Source organism: Capra hircus, chromosome 28 (assembly GCF_001704415.2).
Source record: "Capra hircus breed San Clemente chromosome 28, ASM170441v1, whole genome shotgun sequence".
NCBI lineage: Eukaryota > Metazoa > Chordata > Mammalia > Artiodactyla > Bovidae > Capra > Capra hircus.
In genome coordinates this window covers 37942587-37964230 of record NC_030835.1, presented here as the reverse complement: position 1 = coordinate 37964230, position 21644 = coordinate 37942587, and the positions used below count along the sequence as shown (strand labels likewise).

The 21644-nt window shown below is 46.7% G+C and overlaps 1 protein-coding gene across 2 annotated transcripts; it reads right to left on the bottom strand.

The window, feature by feature from the left end:
* On the bottom strand, positions 4853-10245 carry IRF2BP2 (interferon regulatory factor 2 binding protein 2). 2 transcript variants are annotated; one of them, XM_018042454.1, is made up of 2 exons: positions 9099-10245; positions 4853-8454 (listed from the first exon to the last, which is right to left on the bottom strand). In XM_018042454.1, exons 1-2 carry the CDS (start codon positions 10099-10101, stop codon positions 7739-7741), a joined length of 1719 nt encoding a protein of 572 aa, XP_017897943.1. In that variant the 5' UTR covers positions 10102-10245; the 3' UTR covers positions 4853-7738. The 2 variants fall into 2 exon arrangements, with proteins under 2 accessions (XP_017897943.1, XP_013830995.2); XM_013975541.2 differs by having other exon boundaries at positions 9051-10243.

Sequence of the window (21644 nt, the reverse complement as noted above, 5' to 3'; positions counted from 1 at the left end):
TACAGACTTAATCTGGCTTGGTAGTACCCACAGGAGCACACCCTGAGATTTACTTAATAAATACATTTGTATTAACGTGTACCGTGCATCAGTGTTTTTTGCTAATACAGTTGCCCCTTAAGCATGAGTGCTTACTCCACCAGCATGGAACATTTGCCTTATTATAGCCACAGTCTTTAAAAAAAAAAAAAAAGGCAGCATCATGATTTCCAAAATGGGAGTGACATTTGGGGCCGCTCTTGTCATGTGCCATCTCCAACTTAAGACAAATCTACCCTGTACTGGTTGGCCCGCGTAAGGACCCTCGCAGGCGGCAGGCACGGCTGTTGCCGACGAGCGTTTGATCTTTTCTGGGCAGCCGAGGGCTCGCCACACCCCTGGGCTGGCTCCCGGGTCGCTTGCTCGGCCTCGCTCAGCAGGAGCCAGACCTTTTACTTTATTTGGTCCATCACGAGGTGACCGTCCAGGGAGCGCGCTGGCGGCAACGCACGGCCTCGCGCCCGCACATTCCTCCCAGGAACGCCGGCGGGGGGCGCGAGGGCTCAGGCTCGGCAGGGCCGCAGCTCCCCTCTAATTATAGCCGCTGCAGCTGGCTCGCCCTTGGGCCTGGCGCTCAGTGCGGGATGGGCCAGGGAGGCCTTGCGGGGCGGGTGCGCCGCCGCTGCTTCCGGGTCCGGGCCCGGCCCCGCCCCGCCATGGGCCCGCCCCCGGCCCTCTGGCCCCGCCCCGGCCCCGCCCGCCGCCGGGTCCCGCCGCGGGGTCGCGCGGAGCCACGTGCGCAGATAGCGGCGCGGGGAGCGGCGCTGTGCCGTTTGTGCTGCCCGGGAAAAAGTTCTAGAATAAATAAATACGGGCGCGGCGTGAGTCAGGGTGCAGCACTGGAAACCACAGCAAGGTCTCCTCGTGGGCGAAGGCCTTTACGCAGGCGGCTGGAGAGTCCGGGAGCCTCCGCCCCTTTCCTTCCCCTCGAGTCAACAGGGCTTGGCTGAACCGGCGGTTGTTTTCTTCCTTTTAAAAAACGCCATTCTGAGCAACCATAAAAAGTGGAAAAAGATCTACAGTTTCACAGTTACGACCTAGCTCCCATATTTTCAACCGGCCTCTTGATTTACATGAAGAAAATGGTGTCCCGTGGCCCCTTTGGTGCGTGATGGCTGCCCGTTGGACCTAATTAAAGCGCCTTGAGTATAGGCTTGTGTTCCTATGTCAGAATTCCACCAAAGTTCCGGATGTAAGCTCCGGAAGAGAGTCGGTTCTCTATAGAAGAATTTAGCTCTGACTATACTTTCCAACTCCTGGAAAGAAACCAACTCACCGTTAAGTCTTGTCGGTACGCGCCCTTCATCCAGAAAACACGCACCCTACCTTCGGCATCGACTGGAACTCCAAGGACGGTGGGGGCTATGGCCTCTCAGCTGTTCAAAGCCTAGAGTAATGTGCCTCCTTAATAGGTGTTAAATAATAACAGCGACAGCCCATATGGTGCTTGTTAAGACAGTAGTATTCCAAAACTTCCCTAATGACTGTGACCCTCCTGTGAAATTCTGATTTCAATTGTATGTGAGTTACAATAAATCTTTATCTTTTATCACCGAAAAAAAGCTAATCAAATTGCTGTTTGGAGGCTGGAGTAACAACTTGGGTTAAGGCATGCAGCAGCCTCTTTCTACTTTGCAGCTCTCTCACGCTGTAGAGAACATGAAGGGCCCAAGGCCAAGGCTGTGTGTAAAGAAATGCTGATTTATTCAAGTCCTAGACAATCCTTACTCCTACGTTTCACTTCTCTGCACAACTCTCACTGGTACGGTTTAATATTTTAAAATCCTACGATAAAGGAAAATAAAGCTCAGTGATTTTGAGCTTAAAAATAATTTGAGTTAAAAATAAAAGTAATTTGAGTTACAAAAACTCTTTCCATACATTAAAATAAATTTAGGCCCTTCGCTCCGGGGAAATGTTTCAGGATTTTTGTTTTTCTTGGCGAGATCGCCACATTTACAGTGCAAAATATTCTGCTTGCACTGTCACAGGAAAACTGTTTTCTAAATGGCAGAGAAATATACGACCCAAATATTTGTCTGCTAAAGTTGCTACCTGAGTACACAGCAAAATGTGACTTGTGTTGCACAAGATGCCGCAGTCCCTTCATGGGCATCTCAACTTTACCAGATGGTAATGATACAAAGGATGAAATAGCAATTGGTAAGTAAAAGTGATAATTAGTGAGATCTACAGATTATATAACACAGTTCATTTCCCCCCAAATATAAACTATATTTAGAAACATTGAAATGTGACATATTACTCTATTCAGGATGTATTATCTCAGTATCAAGAGCTTCTAATTGCTGGAGAAGACTCTTTAGATTATGCGATCTAGCTTCTAAAGTCTATTCAAAGGATGAGATCAACCAGTACATTGATGCTTGCAACTGAAACTAGGAATCCTGTAGTCTAGTCTCCAGACCTTGTCTGACCTAGGAGAAAAATCATCTCCTAAAAGGATTTTCAAAGGACATTCAAAGGATGACTTTCGTGATAAATTTTACGTGCACTTCAGAGTTCCTATACTATGATTTTGAGTTTTAAAGGGCTATTCTACATTTTCTTTTTAAAGCAGTGTTTAAGTTTTTATTATAGTAGAAACTGTTCATGCCATTCTAATAGGATTGTTCTATTGAGGAGAATTTACTCCCATTGTTTTTCAGATTAAAAGAACAGCTTTTAGACCCAATGTCCAGATGATTTGCCTACAGTATACTTTTGCCCTGAAGTACCTTTATTGTAACTTGCATGGATTGGTGCTGCTCAGCCCTTCAGAGAAGTGTGCAATATCCTGTGATAAAGGCCAGTGAAATCTACATCTGTAGATTTCATATTCTATAATTTTTTTAAAAAAGTTATACCTCAAATTAAATCAAGCACTTTAAGTTGTATTGCCATTGGGAAGGAACAAGTAACACTGATGAATTAAACTTCACCATTAAATTGAGTATAAATGATTTTGTTAATGGTAAACTGGGATAGTGTGGCTATCCCTAATTATGGTCTTATCTGAGGATTAATAAGAGAAAGCCACATATAATCCATAAATCCAGTCATTGTCTATCTTCCAACTCCTTAAGTAATTTACCACTTGATTTTTTGTGTATTTTTGTGCCTTTTAAATGCCTGTGTGGGGTTCCTAACATTTGAGGAAAATACAGGCTATTAACAGAAACTGCAGCAAAAGATCTAGATAGTTGACAATCTGAGAAGTTACACCCGTAATTTTTATTGAATTGTAACCAGTTGTATTGTAATCAATTCTATTGCTGTCAGAGGCCTAAGCAGTGGCACTGAAGGAGTTAAACAACATCCCCACTCCCACCTCACCACCCCCCACCCCCATTTCTAGAACCCCAGATGATGAAGTAGGTAAATCTGTATTCCATTCATTGGTGCCTCTGCCCTTGGTCTGTGACAGAGGAAAGGCGTGTCCTCTCACTGTTCCCTAGGAAGAAAAGGCAAGCAAATAAGGGTGACTCAGTACTTCCAGTGGCTACACACGACTGAACATTTTTCTGAATGATTCCACGTATACACTTTGGAATCAGGAAGAGAAACATTCTACTCTTCACTAACCAAATAAAACCATCTATAAATCATATGTAAAACAACTTTGAGTAATGGGGGGACTTAAAAAGTCTAGGAATTAAAAGGAGCTCCATGTTTTCCCTTCAATTTTTTCCCAGCTTTGGGGAATAAACAAAGATATCTGCCACATCAAGGGGTCAGATTGGTGTTTTTTTAGAAAAACTGGAAACAATGCAATCATCACAGTTTACTTTGGGAGGCGCTTTTCAGATTATAAAAATGACTTCTGCAAGCTGCACTATTTTCAGTTTCACTGAAAATAAAATTTAGCACCTTTAAGAAGACTTCATAGTTTAGCAGTTCTTTTAAGCTTATTAAATGGAACATCACATTGTGCATTATAATCTAGAAATAACTTATTAAGGATACTGTTTCTTAAAAATGCCCTTAAATAGGCTAATTAAAAATTCATTAAAATGCATATACAGTCATGGACTCCCGAAGTTACTGGGCCACCTCTAACTATGCATTAACTGTTGCTGTTTAATTTAAAACATATAGTAAGTCTACGTGTACCTGATCTTAAACACTGTAGTAAGTTTCACAAGTTCCTTTTATAGAGAAGTCTGCCAAGCCATTAATCAATAAGAATAGTAAAAGCTGCAAACATCTAGGAAATTTCTTACTATGTGATAGTAGACAGGAGTTTGTTAAAAATATCTTTATCTCAGTGCTTTCCACCTTTTATCTCCATTTATAAATTTAGGTTTCAGAGCATCAATAAAGCTCACACATGGCTTTGGCTCGTGACTTTATTCTAAAGCTTTCCAAAGGTAGGCTTTTTTCTTTCGTCTCCAGTGAATTTTCTCTGGCCCAACATCGCTGTTTTCTTCCACTGCTTCCCAGCGAGCAACTCCATGTCTTGACAATCTTTTCAGTGTCGTCACTATCTTCTCTTTCCAATCTACTATTGCAGAATGGCTGGCTGAACTGCAAGCTGCAAAGTAAACAAGTGCTTTTCTGGCTGTACTTTGTTCAGCTCTTCTCTTTATCTGCTTCCCCTATCCAGTTGCCCTTTCCCCAGTCCCTAGCGCTTTCTTCCGCCTTCCATCAGTTGCCTTTTTGTTCCATGTCTTTTATCTCCTCCCTTTCTCCTGCTGGTTCAGTCAAACCCCAACCCCAAACCCACACATCCTCTGGTCACATTGCCACTGGTGATTAAAACAAGAGCCACTCTAAGCTTACTTTAAACAATTAAAAAAGGCCTCAGAAAATGTTCAGTGCTCCCAATTTTATTTTTATTTAATGCTAAAAGTTAAAGAAAAAAAAAAGTACTGTAAATCTGACAAATGACAGAATGCAGGTGATATTTCCATAGCGTGACTTTAAAATAATGTTGATATCTGAGATTACACTCACTTTAGTTGACATGAGTTTCATCATATATAGAAAAAGTATCACCTTCAACTTAAAAAAAAAGTAAAGGTTAAAAGGTGGCACACTTTTAAAATACTTGGTGGCCAAGGAAAGGTATCTAGTAATAAAGTTGTAAACCATGTGTACGTTCTTATAACTTTTAATGTGAGGCCACATGAAAGACAGTACATCTGTTAAATTCTATAAATTGTTAAAGCAAAAAAGGGGAAAGCTTCAACACCCCATCCCCTAATATTTTGAGTATTAACAGCACAGCTGAAGTATTAGGATTTGAAATCTGATACTGCCCACGTACAGTAAGTAGCTTTCTGACATCTTTATCCAGCTGTGGAGAATCTCTGCACTGTCATCAGTACAACAAAGAATCAAACCCATGTCCCAGTGCTGACTTTTTAACTTCAGAGAATGCCAGAGAAATAACCCAGACCAACACTTTCCCAGCTGCAAGCCTTCTATAAGGCCACCCAAGGGCCAGTCAGACTCTTATTTTTTAATAGGAGTAAACTCAACATGCAGCCCTTTAAAGCTGTTTAAATTCTCCCTCTTGAACACCAGCGCAGAGAAACCATAGGTTGTCTTTTCCACAGCTGGAGAGACTTATTCAAAACAGCAGGATGGTTCTTTATTAATCTTTTGGAAAGCTTATCTGTATAAAGACTGCAAAACATACAGATAGCTACCACAAATTAGGTCAAATGACTGATCAACTTGTAACGTCTATGAGGTCAAACTCCAGTTTATAGTAAAGTGCCTAGATACACATTTATACAACAGACCATAATAAACTGAATTCTTTACAAATGTCTTTATGGGCATGTAAAAGCGACTGTGTTTCTGCATGTGTGCATTTACATAAGAGAAACCAGTCAGATCTGAGTCATAGATATTCCAATTTTTTTAAAAAAGTGTAACAACAAACTGGTTAATCATGCAAGTCTGTTTGTAATATAACAATGACCGGTAACATGAATTTGCACAGCATTAATAATAGGTGCACTTATTAAAAACACCATGAAAAAAATACTGTATTTGGTGCAGTATCTGATTTTCAAGTGTTAATAACTCGACCATTAAAAAATATTTGAGCAATTTAAAAAAAGAAAGACAAAAACACAACTGAAAAAGTTAATCCAAAGTGGGTAACGATCTGTATTTTCAAATTAAAAGCTGGGTTGTGAACCATACACAGAAGTTGTAGACCTCGAAGCCATGATTCAGCCTAATGACAGGGCCAAGTTACAAACACCTGAACTTAAAAGGATTTAAAGTAGTGTTCCTGTCAATGTTAAATCATAACAGCACAAAAGAAAAACCAGTATCACTGTGAGACAACTATTTCTAATAACTGATGATTTATTGGTTTAAAAAAATCATTTTACCGATGCAAAATAGTGATTGAAAGAAATTAGTTTACAAAAGGCTTCTAAAAATAGTTTGAGAGGTGGGGCCTGTCTATCATGTAAAACTCTTTAATTTTCGCTAGTTTATCATTTTTTGTCCAGAAGAACAGTATTATTCACTTGGTATTTCAAACACATGTGAGAAAGAAATTACAGGTTTCCTCCACCCCCATCTGGGCTGTCACCGATATGCCCACGGGCAGTCCTGGCAGCACCCTACGCCGACACTGTCATTGTACCATACTGTATTTAGCACTCACTAGGAACAGGGTGCAGGTGATCACATCGACAGCAGTAGCGCTACAGGTAAATGATAAGACGACAAAACACAAAACGGAAACGAAACCAATCCCACAATCTCCAGTTCACCTGGACTGTAACTTCTTTTCAATTCTTTTCAAAGGAAACGACCACAGCAACGACAGACAGAGCTCCAGGGGGTTTCAAAGTGGCGCTGCAGAGGCAGGCTCCATGCAAAGATGGCAGTGCCATCTTGTCCCCACCGACAACCGTTATCACTGTCTTGAGTCACTGGATTGTGTATTATGTAACCAACTAGCATGCAGCATTGTCATCTTACAACTGATCACATGGGCAGTGAACAGTGGTCAACTCTGCCTTAAAAAAAAAAAAAAAATCACCCCCCCCCCCAAATAAACCCCCCACACAGTCCTGAAAATCTCTCAGCAGCAACTCTCAGGCAGTCATCAATAACCTAACAACTGAACTTTAAGAACAAAATCGAGAAAGATTCACAATCGATTTCCTGTTACTCTAAAAGGGCAATGTTTGGGGGGAACTTGGTGACATTTCTCAGTGGCATGCCCACTTCACAACACTGCCCCTTTCCTCATTTCCTTTCCTTCTCCACCAATTGGCCTCCAGCCTGAGAAAGGGGCCAGCAGTAAATAACAACAGACAGTAAGGCAATCTTACAATGTCAGAAAATGTATTTGGCTTTTTTTTTTCTTTTTAAAATAAGTGCATACAAATACAGCTAGAAGCGTTTCTGCTTTGCCAAGTGCTCTAAAAAAGCAGCGCAAGTCACAGCCTACATTGAACGGTAACTGTCACCAGGATAATAAAGCACAAAGATATGCTAATAACGTTAACAAAAGAAGAAAATGCTTTTATAAGTACATACCTTTTGTCGTCAAAAAAAAAAAAAAATAGAAACACATGTATTCAAAAAAATCAAAATTATACAGCCATGTTTATGAAGTCTACATTTCCCTTGTCTTGGATATATATATATGTGGAGATATATATACAATTCAAGCAGTTTTAGTTAAGATTAATCATTGGGTTTTTCTGAAACCGGAAAGTCACGAGTCTCTCTCTTTTTTCACTTTCACATCTCCAGCAAGGATGGTTGCAATCTCCCCTTGCATGAAGGCCCAGGGGACATTGGAGCCCACAAGAGGGCATTTTTCCCCACTGGGACAATAGACCTCTCCACTAGCTCCCTGCTGTTTGATGCTTTGTCTGGAGCAGGGGAAGCAGAACTTGTGTGAAGGAACAGAAGGGCACTGCACAAAGTGGGTGTCCTCCAGCCGCTCATGGCAGAGGGTGCAGCACAGTGGGGCGCTGGCGGCCAGAGAGGAGTCCGGGAGGCTGGCGGGGTGCACTGGCTCCAGTCCTCCGGCGCCGCCTGCCCCTTGGCCCCCCACCTCTCGGGGGCCCAGCCTTCTTTGGTTCATAGAGGACGGAGAGGGTGGACTGCTGCTGTTCCGTCTGGTGGTGGAGTGCACCTGGTTGGCATCTTTCGAGGCATGACTGCCCCCTGCATTGTCTGCTACTAAGATCAGGGCTGCCATGGGGGACTGGCCGTTCTGGGCCGCTTCAGGCGGTGTGGTCCGGTTGGAATGAGGTGAGGCAGTGGGTGGTGGTGGCGACACAAAAGAGGATGCAGGAGTGATGGGGATCTTGAGCCCTTCTGTGGATGTAGACAGCCACGGCTGGGCCTCTCCATTGATCTTAGGGGGCCCGACTTCACCTTCTGGCTCAGGAGAAGGCTTCCTTTTCCTTGCTGTTCTTGCAACTGGAAGAACAAAGATAGAAAAGGGGAAAAAAAGGAATAAATGAACGTGCACTCAAAAGGATCTTTCTTTCACTCACACACAACACAACCCTCTGAAGAATTTCTATTCTCCAAAGTTGGTACAGAAAAACCAAGTTTCAAGAGCACGTGCAACTTAAACCACTTAGACTGAGAAGGCTCTGAGGCAGTCTAGCAGTTAAAAAAAAAAAACAAGGGCACGGAAAGCACTGCCTGTTCTTCCACAGGCCTGCAAGTACCCAGGCTGCCCTGTGCACATGAGAGTTAACGCCCCCCAGTCCCCCCCTCCCCACCCTCAGGTTAAAAGGTGATTGGTGCCTCATGCTCGCATCCAGGAATGTGCTGGGAAAGGAAAGCCCTGTGTCGCTACCTATCGGTCCATCTGACTCATCTCTGTTATGCTGCTTCAGCAGAGGAACACGTTGCCACTAAGCACTGGTTCCGCCTCGAGCAGATCAGGAAGTTGGATGTTTGCTATTTCTGGGCCGGGGGAGAACGGCCAATAGGAAGAGCACCCCCTCCTCGGCTCTCAGGCCCCGCTTCGCCCCTAGACCCCCTCACTCCACAGCCGCCCCTACCTGCTTTAGACCCGTTGGCCCCGTTGGCCTCGAAACCCAACAACCTGCCTGCAGTCAGGGCCGGCTCCTTCTTAAACTTGCTCTCGAAGGGCGCCGAGTGGCCGTGCTGGTGCAGCGCCAGCAGCGTGTCTCGCACGGTCTTGGGCCGGTTGACCCAGTCCTGCTCGCCCGGCCCGCGGCCTTTGCCTGCGCCCTCGCTGCCCAGCTCGGCCGCCCCGGCCGCGGTGGACAAGCTGTCGGCCGGGCCGCGGTGCGAGGCCGCCGGCGGCTGCTTCTCCTTGGCCGCCGCCTCGCGCTGCTCGTGCTCCGCGGCCGCGCTGCTCGACACGGACGCCGGCCGCTTGTGGGCGCCCATCTCGGCGGGCTGCGCCGAGCCCAGGCCGGCGGCCGCGGCCCCGGACACGGCGGCCAGCGAGGCGGCGGCACGGCCGCCCAGGCCGAGCGCGGCGGGCAGCGGTGTGGCCGAGCCGTTCATGAGCGGCACCAGGGTGGGCGGCACGGCGTGGCCGCGCCGCGGGTTCGGGCTCTGGCGGTTCAGCTCCGGCGGCTCCTCCAGCTTGGAGAAACCGTTGGGCACCAGGATGCCGTTCACAGGCGGCGGCTGCGGCGTCGGCGGCTGGGCCAGGGCGGCGGCCGGGCGGCTGCCGCCGAAGTCGGAGCCCAGGCGCGGGGGCCGCTCGGCTGCGGCGGCCGCCAGAGGGTAGCGCTCCAAGGCCTGAGGAGCGCGCGGGGCGGCCTCAGGGCCGCCGTGGCCGAGCTGCTGCTGCTGCTGCAGGAGAAGGTCCTTGGCCGAGAGCGGCGGCGGCTTAGCGGCGGCCGGGGCCGCGGCGCCGGGCGGGGAGCGGCCCTCCGGGAAGCAGCCGTGCGCCCGCTTGAGCTGCCGCGCCGTCTCGATGACGAACTCGACGCGGTCGGCGCCCTCGTAGTTGACGCAGCCGCGGCACACGGGCTCGGTGAAGTCCCAGATCATGGCCCAGGGCATGCGGGGCAGGTCACACAGGTAGCACGACTGCCGCCGAGACGCGGCGGCCACCGCCACAGCCGCGGCCATGTCCGAGGAGCCCGCGGCGCCGGAGGAGGAGGAGGAGGCGGAGGAGGAGGGGGCGCCGCCGCTACCCGCCGGCACCACGCGCGCCCTCCTCCCCCCCCAACCCCGCGTCTCCCCCACCAGCGGCGGCGGCGGCCGCAGAGGCGGCGGCGGCGGCGGCAAAGCCCGCGAAGGCTCGGCGCCCGCGCAGCGCCCCCGATGCACGAGGGGCGGCGGGCGCGGGGCGAGGGGCTGCAGCCGCGGCAGCACGTCCCCCCGGCCGGCGCGGGCTCGGGCGGGCGGCGGGGCGGCGCGGCGCGGCGGGCGCGGCGGCGGCGGCGGGGGCTCGGCTGGAGCCGCGGCTGGCCTCCAGACCGGGGCGAAGACAGGCCGCGCGGACGCGGGGGAGCGCAGCAGGTCGCGGCGGCAGCTGGCGCGGAGTGCGGGGCGGGGGGCGGGGAGGTTGGGGGGGCGGGGGGCGGGGGGCGGCCGCCGGGGCAGGCTCAGCCCGAGCGGCGGGGCATGCCGCGCCGGGGCGGCGGCGGCGGCGGCGGCGGCCGGGCGGCGCGGAGCTCGGACGCGGCGCGGACCCCGGGTCGCTCCGCTGCTCTCTCACAGCTCCTGGCGTCGCCGCTCTCCAGCGCCCGCGTCAGCGCCCAGCCCGCCTCAGCTCCGCCGCCGCCGTCGCTGCTGCTGCTGCCGCCGCGGCCGCTCCACTTCTACAGACTTGATTCTTCGACAGCCTCGCAAGGCGCCTGCGCGGGCCCCCTCCCCTCGCGCGCGCGCCCGCCCTCCCCCGCGCCCTCGCCCTCCCCCTCCCCCCGCCGCAGAACGGGCGCTGCTGGGAGAGCCGGCTTCTCTGTGCCCGCCCTCCCGTCCGCGCCGCGGCCTGTGTCCCCGACGTGAACGCGTGGCTGGCGCAGCTTGTTTCCCTGCACCCGCTCCGCTGCCTCGACCACTCGAGCCGAGTTCCCTCCCCTCCAGATCCGTTTAGAGCAAACCGTGTAAAACTCGTGTTTTGAAAAGCAAGGCCACTTTGTAACTTGGTTCTGTCCGTTTTTAAACATCTTTTAAGGAGCTTTATTTGAACTCTTCGGCAAGCGCTTTTACACTCGCATGGGTCTTGGGGAGGACACAGGCGCCGCCGGTCCCCTGAAGTTTCACTAAAAGAGGGCGTGCTCTCAGGCCTAGGATCGAGTCCACCCGCCGCTTCTCGGAGCCCTTCCGGGAGGGAGCGGCAGCACCGCGCGATGCACCCCGCGCTCCCTCCCGGCCAGCCCGCGCTACAGCGCGGGGGTCCCGGCCGCCTGGCGCAGGTTCGCGCGGCAGCCGCGTGACGTGGGCGCGGGGCCGCGGGCCGCGTGCGCCGCCGCCGCCGAGTGCGCACGCTCCGCGCAGACGTGACTCGGCGCCGCTGGCACTGGCGGCTCCATTGAACGAATGCACATTCCAGGGATCCGGGGTCAGCGGCCAAAGAGGCCGCGTCACCGCGCAGGCTCCGCCCCCCCCGCCGGCGACACTAGGCCTCCAGGCCCCGTCCACGGGGCCAAACTTGGACTCCAGGTGGCGCGGGGCACGGGCACGAGCGGCGGTGGGGTCCGCGCGCGCTTGGGGGTGAGAGGCAGGCTGGCCCGCGGGTCGCGCGGACCCGGCAGATCTCAGCCATTCCCGGCCTCGCTGGGTGGGCAGGGCCGACCTCGAGCCCACCACACCGCCCAGGATGGGCTTAGGTGGGTGCAAACCCGCCTGGCGCGAAGGCGACATGTGGGTGCAGAGCCAGCCAGTCTCGCCGCGTTCTGCCACCGTTGGCAGCCACAGGCTGTGCCCAGACTGAATTGAGCACTTGAGTTTCACACTTTTATCGGGAGGAGGAGCTGGCGTGTGTTATGGTAAATCACTTTTGGCTGGTCGTTAGTCTTTCTGACTAATAGACGCGGGCTTAGTCACTCTCAGTTGGGACCTTTACACTTCAGCTCTGGAAGGGCGGCCTCCCGAGCTTCCTTTGTTGGAAAACAGGCCCACCTCTCTCCCTGAGACTGGAATGAGCTGGTTAAGTGTGGGAAGAACAGGGTACTAATTATATTATCTTCCCTACAACTGGATTGGTAGGTGGAGAGAGAAAAAAATCCTGCTGACGTTTCTCTCTAGTTGTTGCTATTGAAAATGCCAGGTTGCCTCAAAGAATTAACCACAGGGAAGAGGAAAAACACCCTTAGAGAAACAGTGGAGGGAGCTGCTTAAAGCACATGAGAAAACCTGTTCGAAAATGGCACAGAAAATGTAATGCCAGAGCTAAATGTTTTTGCAGGCAAAGCCTGAATGTCTTGTGGGGATTTCCAGAGAAGGTGCGCCTCCATAAAGGTCTCCCCATCTGCTCCCGGATCTTGCCCTGCAATTACAATCCTGCCTCACCCTTTTCTAACTGGGAGGATAGGACCCCGATCCCCAGCAACTGGTGGATTTGGCCACACCTGGTCCCTGCTATCATGCACCGTTTTCAGGACCTGTCACTCTCCTAGGAGACCCAGAGCCTCTCCTAGCATGTAACTTAAACCACTAGGGCACTAACCAAAGGGAATAAGACCCAGGCTCTGTGCTGTAGAGAGATGAGCCATCTCAATACCCCCAAGAAGTGGCCTTAGTAGGCTGGGGTGGAAATATTAAAAGAAAACAAGTCGGGGTTACAGCCACGGCCTAATTTTACTCATTTACCTGCAAGCAGGCAGGCACTGTAATATCCTCGTGGGACAGCCTGTCGCTCTATCCCAAAATAGAAACACTGAGCTCCAAATTCTGCCTTGAGGGGTACTAAGTCAGGGTTTTTATGGAACAGAGCTTTTCTTCTCCAAATGAAGAGCATTTCCTTTTTATTTTACACTACCAGTTTAGTGTTGAAACCAAGTTGTTGTAACTTCCCTAACGAAATGCCCACTGGAAGATGGAAAGGTTTGTTTTAGTTCTGGTTTCTCTTGCCATAAAAGGATCCGGAATCAAGGGGGTTAAGGCTGGCCATGGGTCCAGAGCAGCAATTCCTTATATTGTATCTAAAGTCTTTCATGCTGCCTGGCCTTTCATGTCTCTCCGAAGCAGCTTTATCGATGTATGCTAAGTAAACAGAGCTTTGTTTTCGTCTTCCACCCACCGCCCTCCCTCCCGGCACAGACTGGAGTTGGAACCCTTCCAAAGCGGCTGCTGCAGCAGTTAGAGCCGCCTCCTCCACACACAGGAGCAGGGTTTCTAGGGTGAGGCAATGCGTCTGCAATTCGCAGAGACAAGGCAGGAATTGTAATTGCAGTTCATCATGTGATGACTTATGAAAGAGGAAGTTGGTATGTTTTAGTCACGTAGACGCTGCCCTCTTGCTTAAAAGGCTCCAGATCTTCTCAAAAGAGAACTCTGATCATCTCTGCCACTCCAAGTCAAGGTTACCAGGTTGGCTGTTCCTATGTGGCCAGACAGGCTGATGCCAGGTGAAGTGTTGGTGGGGCAGTGGGTTGAAGCTGGCTTTTTAGCAGAATGCTGACATGCTGCAATTTGTATTAAAAACTTAAGCAATATTCTATGGGGAACACTCCTGCTGAGACAAGATGGAGCAACAGTCTTCCAGCTCTAATTTCTAACATTTAAAAAAAAAAAAGAAAGAAAGAAAATTGCAGTTTAGAAGCAAAAGGATAGCCATTCAGTATGCTACTCTCCAAAACTGGCATAAGGGAAGTGATTGAAAGGTAAACCAAACAGAGCAGTTCTAAGCAGTAGCTCAGTTGGGTAGAACAAATCCAGCCCCTGCACAGATTTCCCCTGCATGAGCATTAAACATCTAAAATCTGAATCTGAACCCTGGAGCTCACTCCAGTTGAGATGCTCTTGATAACACACCTCAGCCCTGTACTGGCAGGTGACAGGGCATTGTAAAGAAATGATTCTCCCCAGACGACCCTGATGGAACTCTGCCTGGAGGACACACAGCTGTGGGAGAGCGATGACCCCCTGTCCCCAGGAATGGGTGGGTGCTATCCAGGAGGTGGTATTTCTAGGGACTGCTGAGTTCCTTCATGTCACCCTGTATCCACGCATGGAATCACAGCCTTCATTCTTTAGAGGGCAGCTTCTATTAATAGCATGATGTTTCAACCATACTAAAGCTTCTTAAACTCTGACCCTGGCATATTTGAAGGTAAAAAAAAAAATGCAGCCATATGGCATCTGAATATTTGTGGCTATCATCCTAGGCTCCTTGTACTTGGCCAGAAGTTTCCTAAGACTGGAAGAGCATGTGTGATATTCAAGGCTTTCCACTTTGAAAAAGTTATAAATACATATTTGAGCATATTTGTTTATATGACACATCAACACATACTATGGAGAGTCATGACATAAAAGAACCTTCTGTAATAGATACGAGCACCTTCCTTCTAAGCAATAGCATTTTATGAGACAATCCTACTGGTTTTCAAATTGCAAGTATGCTATTTTAGAAATACTTTCCCTCTGTTTGACCTCCCTATAGCCTACCTTCCCTGTGTGCAGAAAACATTCAGATACTGAAGAGACTTCTGCATATGGAGGAGATAAACTCTCTGTGCAAGGTCTAGGAAATCACAGAAGCTCTCTATCATCCACATATACACACAGAAGCTGTTAGTCACCAGCCTGTGTGTAAACATAGGTACAGTCCCAACATACAGTAAAATTTTGGGCCTTGATGTAGATTAACTACTGACTGTGTCAGAATTTAAAGAGCTAAGTGAAAAATACAGATAAAGGAGAAATTGAGGTCACACACTCGCTCAGTCTGCAAGGAAATTTGGAGGAGAACTGGAAGGCATTCAACAGCCATTTGATGCCAGAACCCTCCTATTGACTTTTTGGAAAGAGCATGATGAAATGCACTTTTCTGGAATAATATCTGGATGCGGGTTTAACCTCTATTTAAGACACTCACTGAAATCCTTTAAAAGGTACCAGGGGGAAGACACTGACAAAAGAGCAAACCAATCTCAAAGATAATGTTTGAAAATAATAAAATAATACACTTTCTCTCATTTAGCTTGCCTACTTAAAAAGGTAACTTTCCTACATACACATTCAGGAATAAGGGGACTGAAAAAAATAGATGTTACAATTCTGAAAGGTTAAGCATGCTGTGATAGCTTTATGTTTATTATTGCTTTCCTATGGGCATTCAGAAAAGTTATTTTGAGCCTAAATTTTATTCATGTCCTTTTTCAGAAGCTGAAAACCTAAGATAGTGAAAAATTAAGTGATTTTCTTGCAGTAACATTAAAGATGAGTGCCAGAACTGAAATGCAGGTGTGAGTATTTTTGTCTAACAATATAGTCTAGAATGGGTGACTCAGACGGTAAAGAATCTGCCTGCAATGCAGGAGATCTGGGTTCAATCCCTGGATTGGGAAGATGGCTACCCACTCCAGTATTCTCGCCTGGAGAATTCCATGGACCGAGGAGCCTGGCAGGCTACAGTCCATGGGGTCACAAAGAGTCAGGTACCACTGGACAACTAATACACACTCTCATAGTCTAGAACATACTGTATACATCTTGCATTTAACATAAAATGTATGCACAGTTTAGAGGCCTAGAAGAAGAATGTTAACATTTGTGAGTGTTCACAAAAAGAATGTTAAGATTTGCGTATCTATACCCGTATTTATAGGAAACAAGATTCTAGTATAGTTCATAGGACAGGCGATCCAAAGAAAAGTCAACAGTCACAACAGCTAGAGAGATATGGTAGAGGTGAGTCAGTTTGCCACCATGCCATGCCTAGTATGGAACTCCTTAAATGGTAGACCATTTTATGCTGGTGAAACTTAGAATTTATAAACTATAGATAAAAATTGATGTTGGTGTTTGGATACAAAATTCATTTCTAGGATTTAGTTGAGCGAGGAAATGGTTTGGTTACTCACCAAATTGGAATACTGCACCTCTAACTCTTTATGCCCTATTTCCCTAAAAACAAAAAGAGAAATCTCATGAAATCATTTAATTCCTCGTATAGGACACCGATTCTGGCTACTCTGCATGCAGATAGGTAAATACAATAGGGCTACAAGGCACTGAAGAGAAAAAACCATGAAGTCAGATGTTTCATGGAATTTCATCAAATAAAGCTTCATTTTTATTGCTTGTATTTCTTATGGAAGGGAGCCAGTATGAGCTAGATTGACTTTCTCTTGAGAAGATGCAAATATATTTCACAAAAGAATGCCAATCAACAGGAAAATTTGACCTCTACCAATGGGGGTTTCTAGAATCTGTTCTAGTGACTGACTTGCCCTGATCGAATGTGTTTAGCAAACACACAGAAAGTAATTTTATTTAAAGCAATTATATATGTAGTTGATAGCCCAATGATATCCAGAGATGCAAACATTAACAATAAGCATTTGGAAACTTTAACTTTTTTTTTTTTTTTTTGGTCAGTTTTGTGTATAAAGGAGACAGAGAACTGACTCCCTGTAGAAGGAGAAAAGAAAGGAAAGTTTAAAAGCCTAACTGTGGGCTGTAATTTGTTAATTGGAGTGAATGCCAGTCTGGGTTGGCACCACATCCATTCCTGGGCCCACATGGTGGTGATACCTCTTTGGCAAGGGGAGTGCAAAACCATGGAGAGAATTCAGATTCACACTCAGAACTGAAGTTCATACCAGGAAGAAGAAAATGAAATCCATGGGAGCAGATAGCCTGGGTTTGAGCCCTAGCAAAAGACCACGGGTGGACGGAAAGAGAGAAATAGATTTCCTAAAAGTGACTAAATATAACATGTTTACTAAAAAGCTTGTCACAGACAGCTAAAATGCAAATACAAATGAACCTTGATGGGCTAGCTGGCAAGCCTCCTCAGCCCTTTAAGCAAATTCCTGAGTGATAAAGTTGGTTCTGAAACATACCTGGGAGCTAGCACTTATGAACTTCCTAGGGGCTGTTATCTTTTAGCATTTACGAAATAGCTAGATTGTGAACGTTTTTCAGACTGCTTTTATTCTTTCTTTCCATTTATCTGTCTACTTACCTACCTATCTATATCTGCCTTAGCAGACCAATTCGTTATCCTTAATGATGTCTAAGACATCAGCTTCTGTTTACTGATTTGGTGAACTGAGGTACCAGCACAGTAAGGAACTTGCCTTGAGACGAAGGAATATAGTCGAACAACCGCTAGAATTCAGGTTTCCCAAACTGCAGTTCTTTCTTTAGCCCACTGGTGGGCTGCCTCCTATTTCTATTTCTTTCACAGGTTCTTTTTTACATACATGTACATATCTGCACACTGGAGAAGGAAATGGCAACCCACTCCAGTGTTCTTGCCTGGCGAATCCCAGGGACGGGGGAGCCTGGTGGTCTTCTGTCTATGGGGTCGCGCAGAGTCGGACACGACTGAAGCGACTTAGCAGCAGCAGCAGCACATATCTGCACAGGAGATGTCTGTGGGACCATCAGTTCTCTTCACACAGCTGGCCTGGGACCTGAGACAGATCACTGGAGCACTCTGGGTCTGTGTTTTTTTGATTGGAACAGGGAATTTTGAACTTGACACCGTTTCTGCTCTGACCCTTCATATGGTGGGTGAGGGTAATGGAAGCAAGGAGAATGTGGCAAGCCCAAGCCTAACATCCTTCTGACTCACATGGAATCACAAAACAATGCAGAAAAATGACTGTAAGTGCCTGTCCACCATCTGGGGGCTTTGTGCCATCGGATAAAATTGTGAGGTTAAATGGCTACCAGACCATCATATCATCTGAGAATATGTCTGCTTGGTCTGGGCTCAGATCCCAGGCTAGGAGTGTCTAAACCACAGTCTATACTTAGTTGAAGTTAGCCAGTGGAAAAGCATCTGTATCAGCATTAATATGCCCGACTGAAATGTCTCAAAGCTTACAGAAAATACTTCTTTCCGCAAGAGACTGATATATATGTATATATGTGGTGGGCAAAACTCAGTATACTAAACCACAAGCCTTTCAGATTACTCAAGAGGACCACAGTTGAAGAAAAAGAGAAGGAAAAAAACAAAACAAAACAAAACAAAACCTGACAGCAATTCCATACACTGACCAGCATTTGGCTGAATAGGTCAGCAGGATGTGGAAACTTGTTTTGAGGTTTTTTTGTATTCTCACCCAGGATCCCACTGCTTAATAGCTGTGTGGTTCTTTGCTGGCTATGTACTGAATTTATGAAGGATGTTGTGAGAGTAAGTTCTAGGAATTCTGATGTTTTGAAATTTGTTGTGCTTTTGTTAACCATAGTGAAATGTTACATTTGTGGCTTTCTATACAACTTTCATTTCTTTGGTTCTGATTATGAAAAGACTTAATGAAGCTTCATCAGTTCTGTGTATTTCAGAAATCGTGGTGGGGACTTTCCAGGTGGTATAGTGCATAGGAATTCGCCTGCCAGTGCAGGGACCGAGGGCTTGATCCCTGATCTGGGAAGATCCCACGTGCCACGGAGCGACTAAGCCCATGTACCACGACTACTGAGCCCTGCACACCTAGAGCCTGTGCTCCGCAACAAGAGAAGCCACCACCATGAGAAGCCTGTGCACCACAACTAGAGAAAGCTGGAGAACAGCAACAAGGGCCCAGTGCAGCAACAACAGCAAAATTTTAAAAAATGTGATGGTGGGAAGCATTTACATGTGGTGGTTGTTTCATTTCAACTATTCTTCAAAAACAGGGGCGAGAAAAGCCAAGTTCTCTAGTTTTCATATAAAGATGACTCAATTTATTTGAAAATGAGTGTTCCAGAATCAGACTTCCAGATTCCATGAATTCAGAGTGTGGAAAAGGACAAGCAGCTCCCTTTAGCTGTAACAGGAGACATTCTTTTAAAAGCCTGGAATGCTGAAGCTCTCTTACACTGAAAACATGTTAGGACATGCCTTTTTGGGATGCGACCAAGTGGTTTAGGCTCTGAATTCTACATTCTGTACTTTTGAAATTGTTTTCTGTTGGCAGACAACCTCTTGATTATTCTCATGTGATGAGTGTTCAGGCCAACCTCTCCTGTTCCAAGTAATTAAAAGACAACAAACTCGTACTCTGTGAAGTATCCACACTTTAGCATAAAGTTGTGTGAGTGCTGGGCTTATAGTGATCAATTCTATGAGCCTTGTCATTTGTTCAGTCAGTAAGTCGTGTCCAACTCTTTGCAAACCCATGGACTACAGCACTCCAGGCTTCCCTGTCCTTCCATATCTCCCCGAGTTTGCTCAAACTCGTGTCCATTGAGTCGGTGATACTATCCAACCATCTCATCCTCTGTCATCCCCTTCTCTTGCCTTCAATCTTTCCCAGCATCAGTTAAAAACCTAGAATGCTTTATTCTCTAAAGCTCACTCCTGCTGTTTAAAAGTGTCACCCTGTTAAGGAATGAAAAATTATAGCAACTGGGGAAAAGTTTTCACCTTTTTTCATTTCTCTAGTAAAATTAAGCAATAATTTTCATTCCTCTCAGTTCCTTTTGGAATCAAGGCTAGCAATGGATTAAAGGACAAATAAATGGATGAACGAGTCTATGGTGTTTCTTTCTTCTGCTTCAGAAAGATACAGTTTCTCCTGCCAGCAGGAGAATCAGGTTAGATGCAAGGCAGTTCCCATTCCAGAGAGCCTCTATTTTTAGGCAGTTCTGATTCATGAATTGGAGAATTGCACTAAATTAGTGTCCTGCACAGCATGGGCCTGGTTAAGTTAAAGTAGACACTCTGACCCCCTCCACCCCTCACTCTGACCACCAAGAGTTCATTTCCCAGGGGCATCTGTGGGTCCCAAACAAAGGAGACCACTGAAAACCCCGTCCATATTTACGCTATCATAGGCCATGTGGTAACAGAAGTTTTCATATTTCTTGAACACCAGCAGGATTCTTAACATGCCCCAGAACAGAGACGCATGGTCTTGGGTGATGATTTTTTAAAAAAGATGTCATCTCATTTCGTTCTGTGGGAATTATTTTTTAATCATCTGTTTTATTGGGAAATTTCCCAGAGATAATGCAGTGAGAAGCTAGCCTGGAAGAAGACAGACTAAGATAGGCACAACAGAGTCAGAGTTCTTCTTAAAATACTTCATTTTGGAGACCAAGAATACAACTTGTAAATCTTTTTTATGCTTTTATTATGGTGTATAAATTATGACATTTTAGAAGAAGCCCATAAAGGCAGCAGAAGCAAGAAAGTCAAGTTTCTTTTTTTGAGCTTTCCATAGGTAGTATAATTTAAATAATTCTATGGTAGAATTTCAACACCTCTGATGGAGCACGGTTGTTTACGAAGTAAGAACAGTAATCCTCATGTTAAAAGGTGGCATTGCTACCCTAGGCAGCAGATGGTGTTATTAAATACACAGGCAAAGTCTAAGGTCATAAGGAACTAACAATTAACCAGAAATACGATCTGTCAGAGTCGTTTAATGGGTAACCTACCAGATATATGCCACTTGTATTATTGTGAGTGTTGGGAGGTGTATTGTCGAGCTTCAGAGCAGTTGCACAATCCATTTAGAAATATTATAATTATATTCTTATTTAAGCATTTTGTGAAACCAACAAACCAGAAAGAAAGTGAAAATCAGTGTGATTTCCTCATGATATTGCTCTCTCTTGCCTGCTCTGAAAAATACTGATTCAGATTGCACAATTTCATAGCAATCCCTGAATTTAATTGGTCTCCCCAAACTAATGCTATCAGGATTTTGGGTTTTATACTGCTAGTGTGGGGTGTTCTAAGACCTCTGTATGTTACCAGAGACATCATTTTTGCCCTTGCACATTTTGTAGTGTGAAGGTGATGCGAAAAGATTTAAACATACACAAATGCCAACAAGGGGATGGCTTGGAAAAAAACAGTTGTGCAGAGGAGGGGCAATGAATGGTGGGGAGGCAACGGGAAGTGTGGTCAGAGACTGACCAGCAAGCAATGAGGACACTATTAAAGTAAAGCAGTGGGCTTAGTTTCTATTGTAAATTAAATATAAATATGTCAATAAAAGTAAGAGCTTTATACATAACAACTCAATTCCCTGTGGGTTTTTTCAAGGAGTTTTCCACAGGGAATGTGGGATCGATTTTCTTTCCAGTTAGGGCTTTTGAGGATGAGGAACTGAATCCTAAATTCACTCCATGGAAAAATAACCAAGAGGGCAGCAACCAAGTCTGAATCGAAAAGACCCAGGGACTTGGTTAGAATTAGAAAAAGTGAACCTTGGCCCTTTGGCCAGAACTCCAAAGGGTATCAGAGTTGTAACTCCAACCATCGTATCAACCAATCTGAAAAACAGCATCTGGAAAAGCGAAAACAACTCCAGTTCCCCAGGTGAATAGAAGATGAACGATGGAAAACAGGGTCCAGAGGTCACTGGCTAATCAGAGTAAATAAGTGGGTGGACAAAAGCTGTTCTTTCATTTTCCCACTGTTGGGTTTGATGAGGAAGTCTCAATCACAGAAGAAAAAAAAAGCATGCTAATAAGAATGTTTTTCACATATTTCAATGTGTTTATTTACTTTTCTCCAAGTTTAAATTGAGTAAGGAAAGCACAGC

Coding starts and splice junctions, on each gene's coding strand:
- IRF2BP2 (XM_013975541.2), bottom strand. CDS start 10,101: ATGGCCGCGGCTGTGGCGGTGGCCGCCGCGTCTCGGCGGCAGTCGTGC. Junction 8,455..9,050: donor GGCCAACGGGTCTAAAGCAG/GTAGGGGCGGCT, acceptor TTGTTCTTCCAG/TTGCAAGAACAGCAAGGAAA.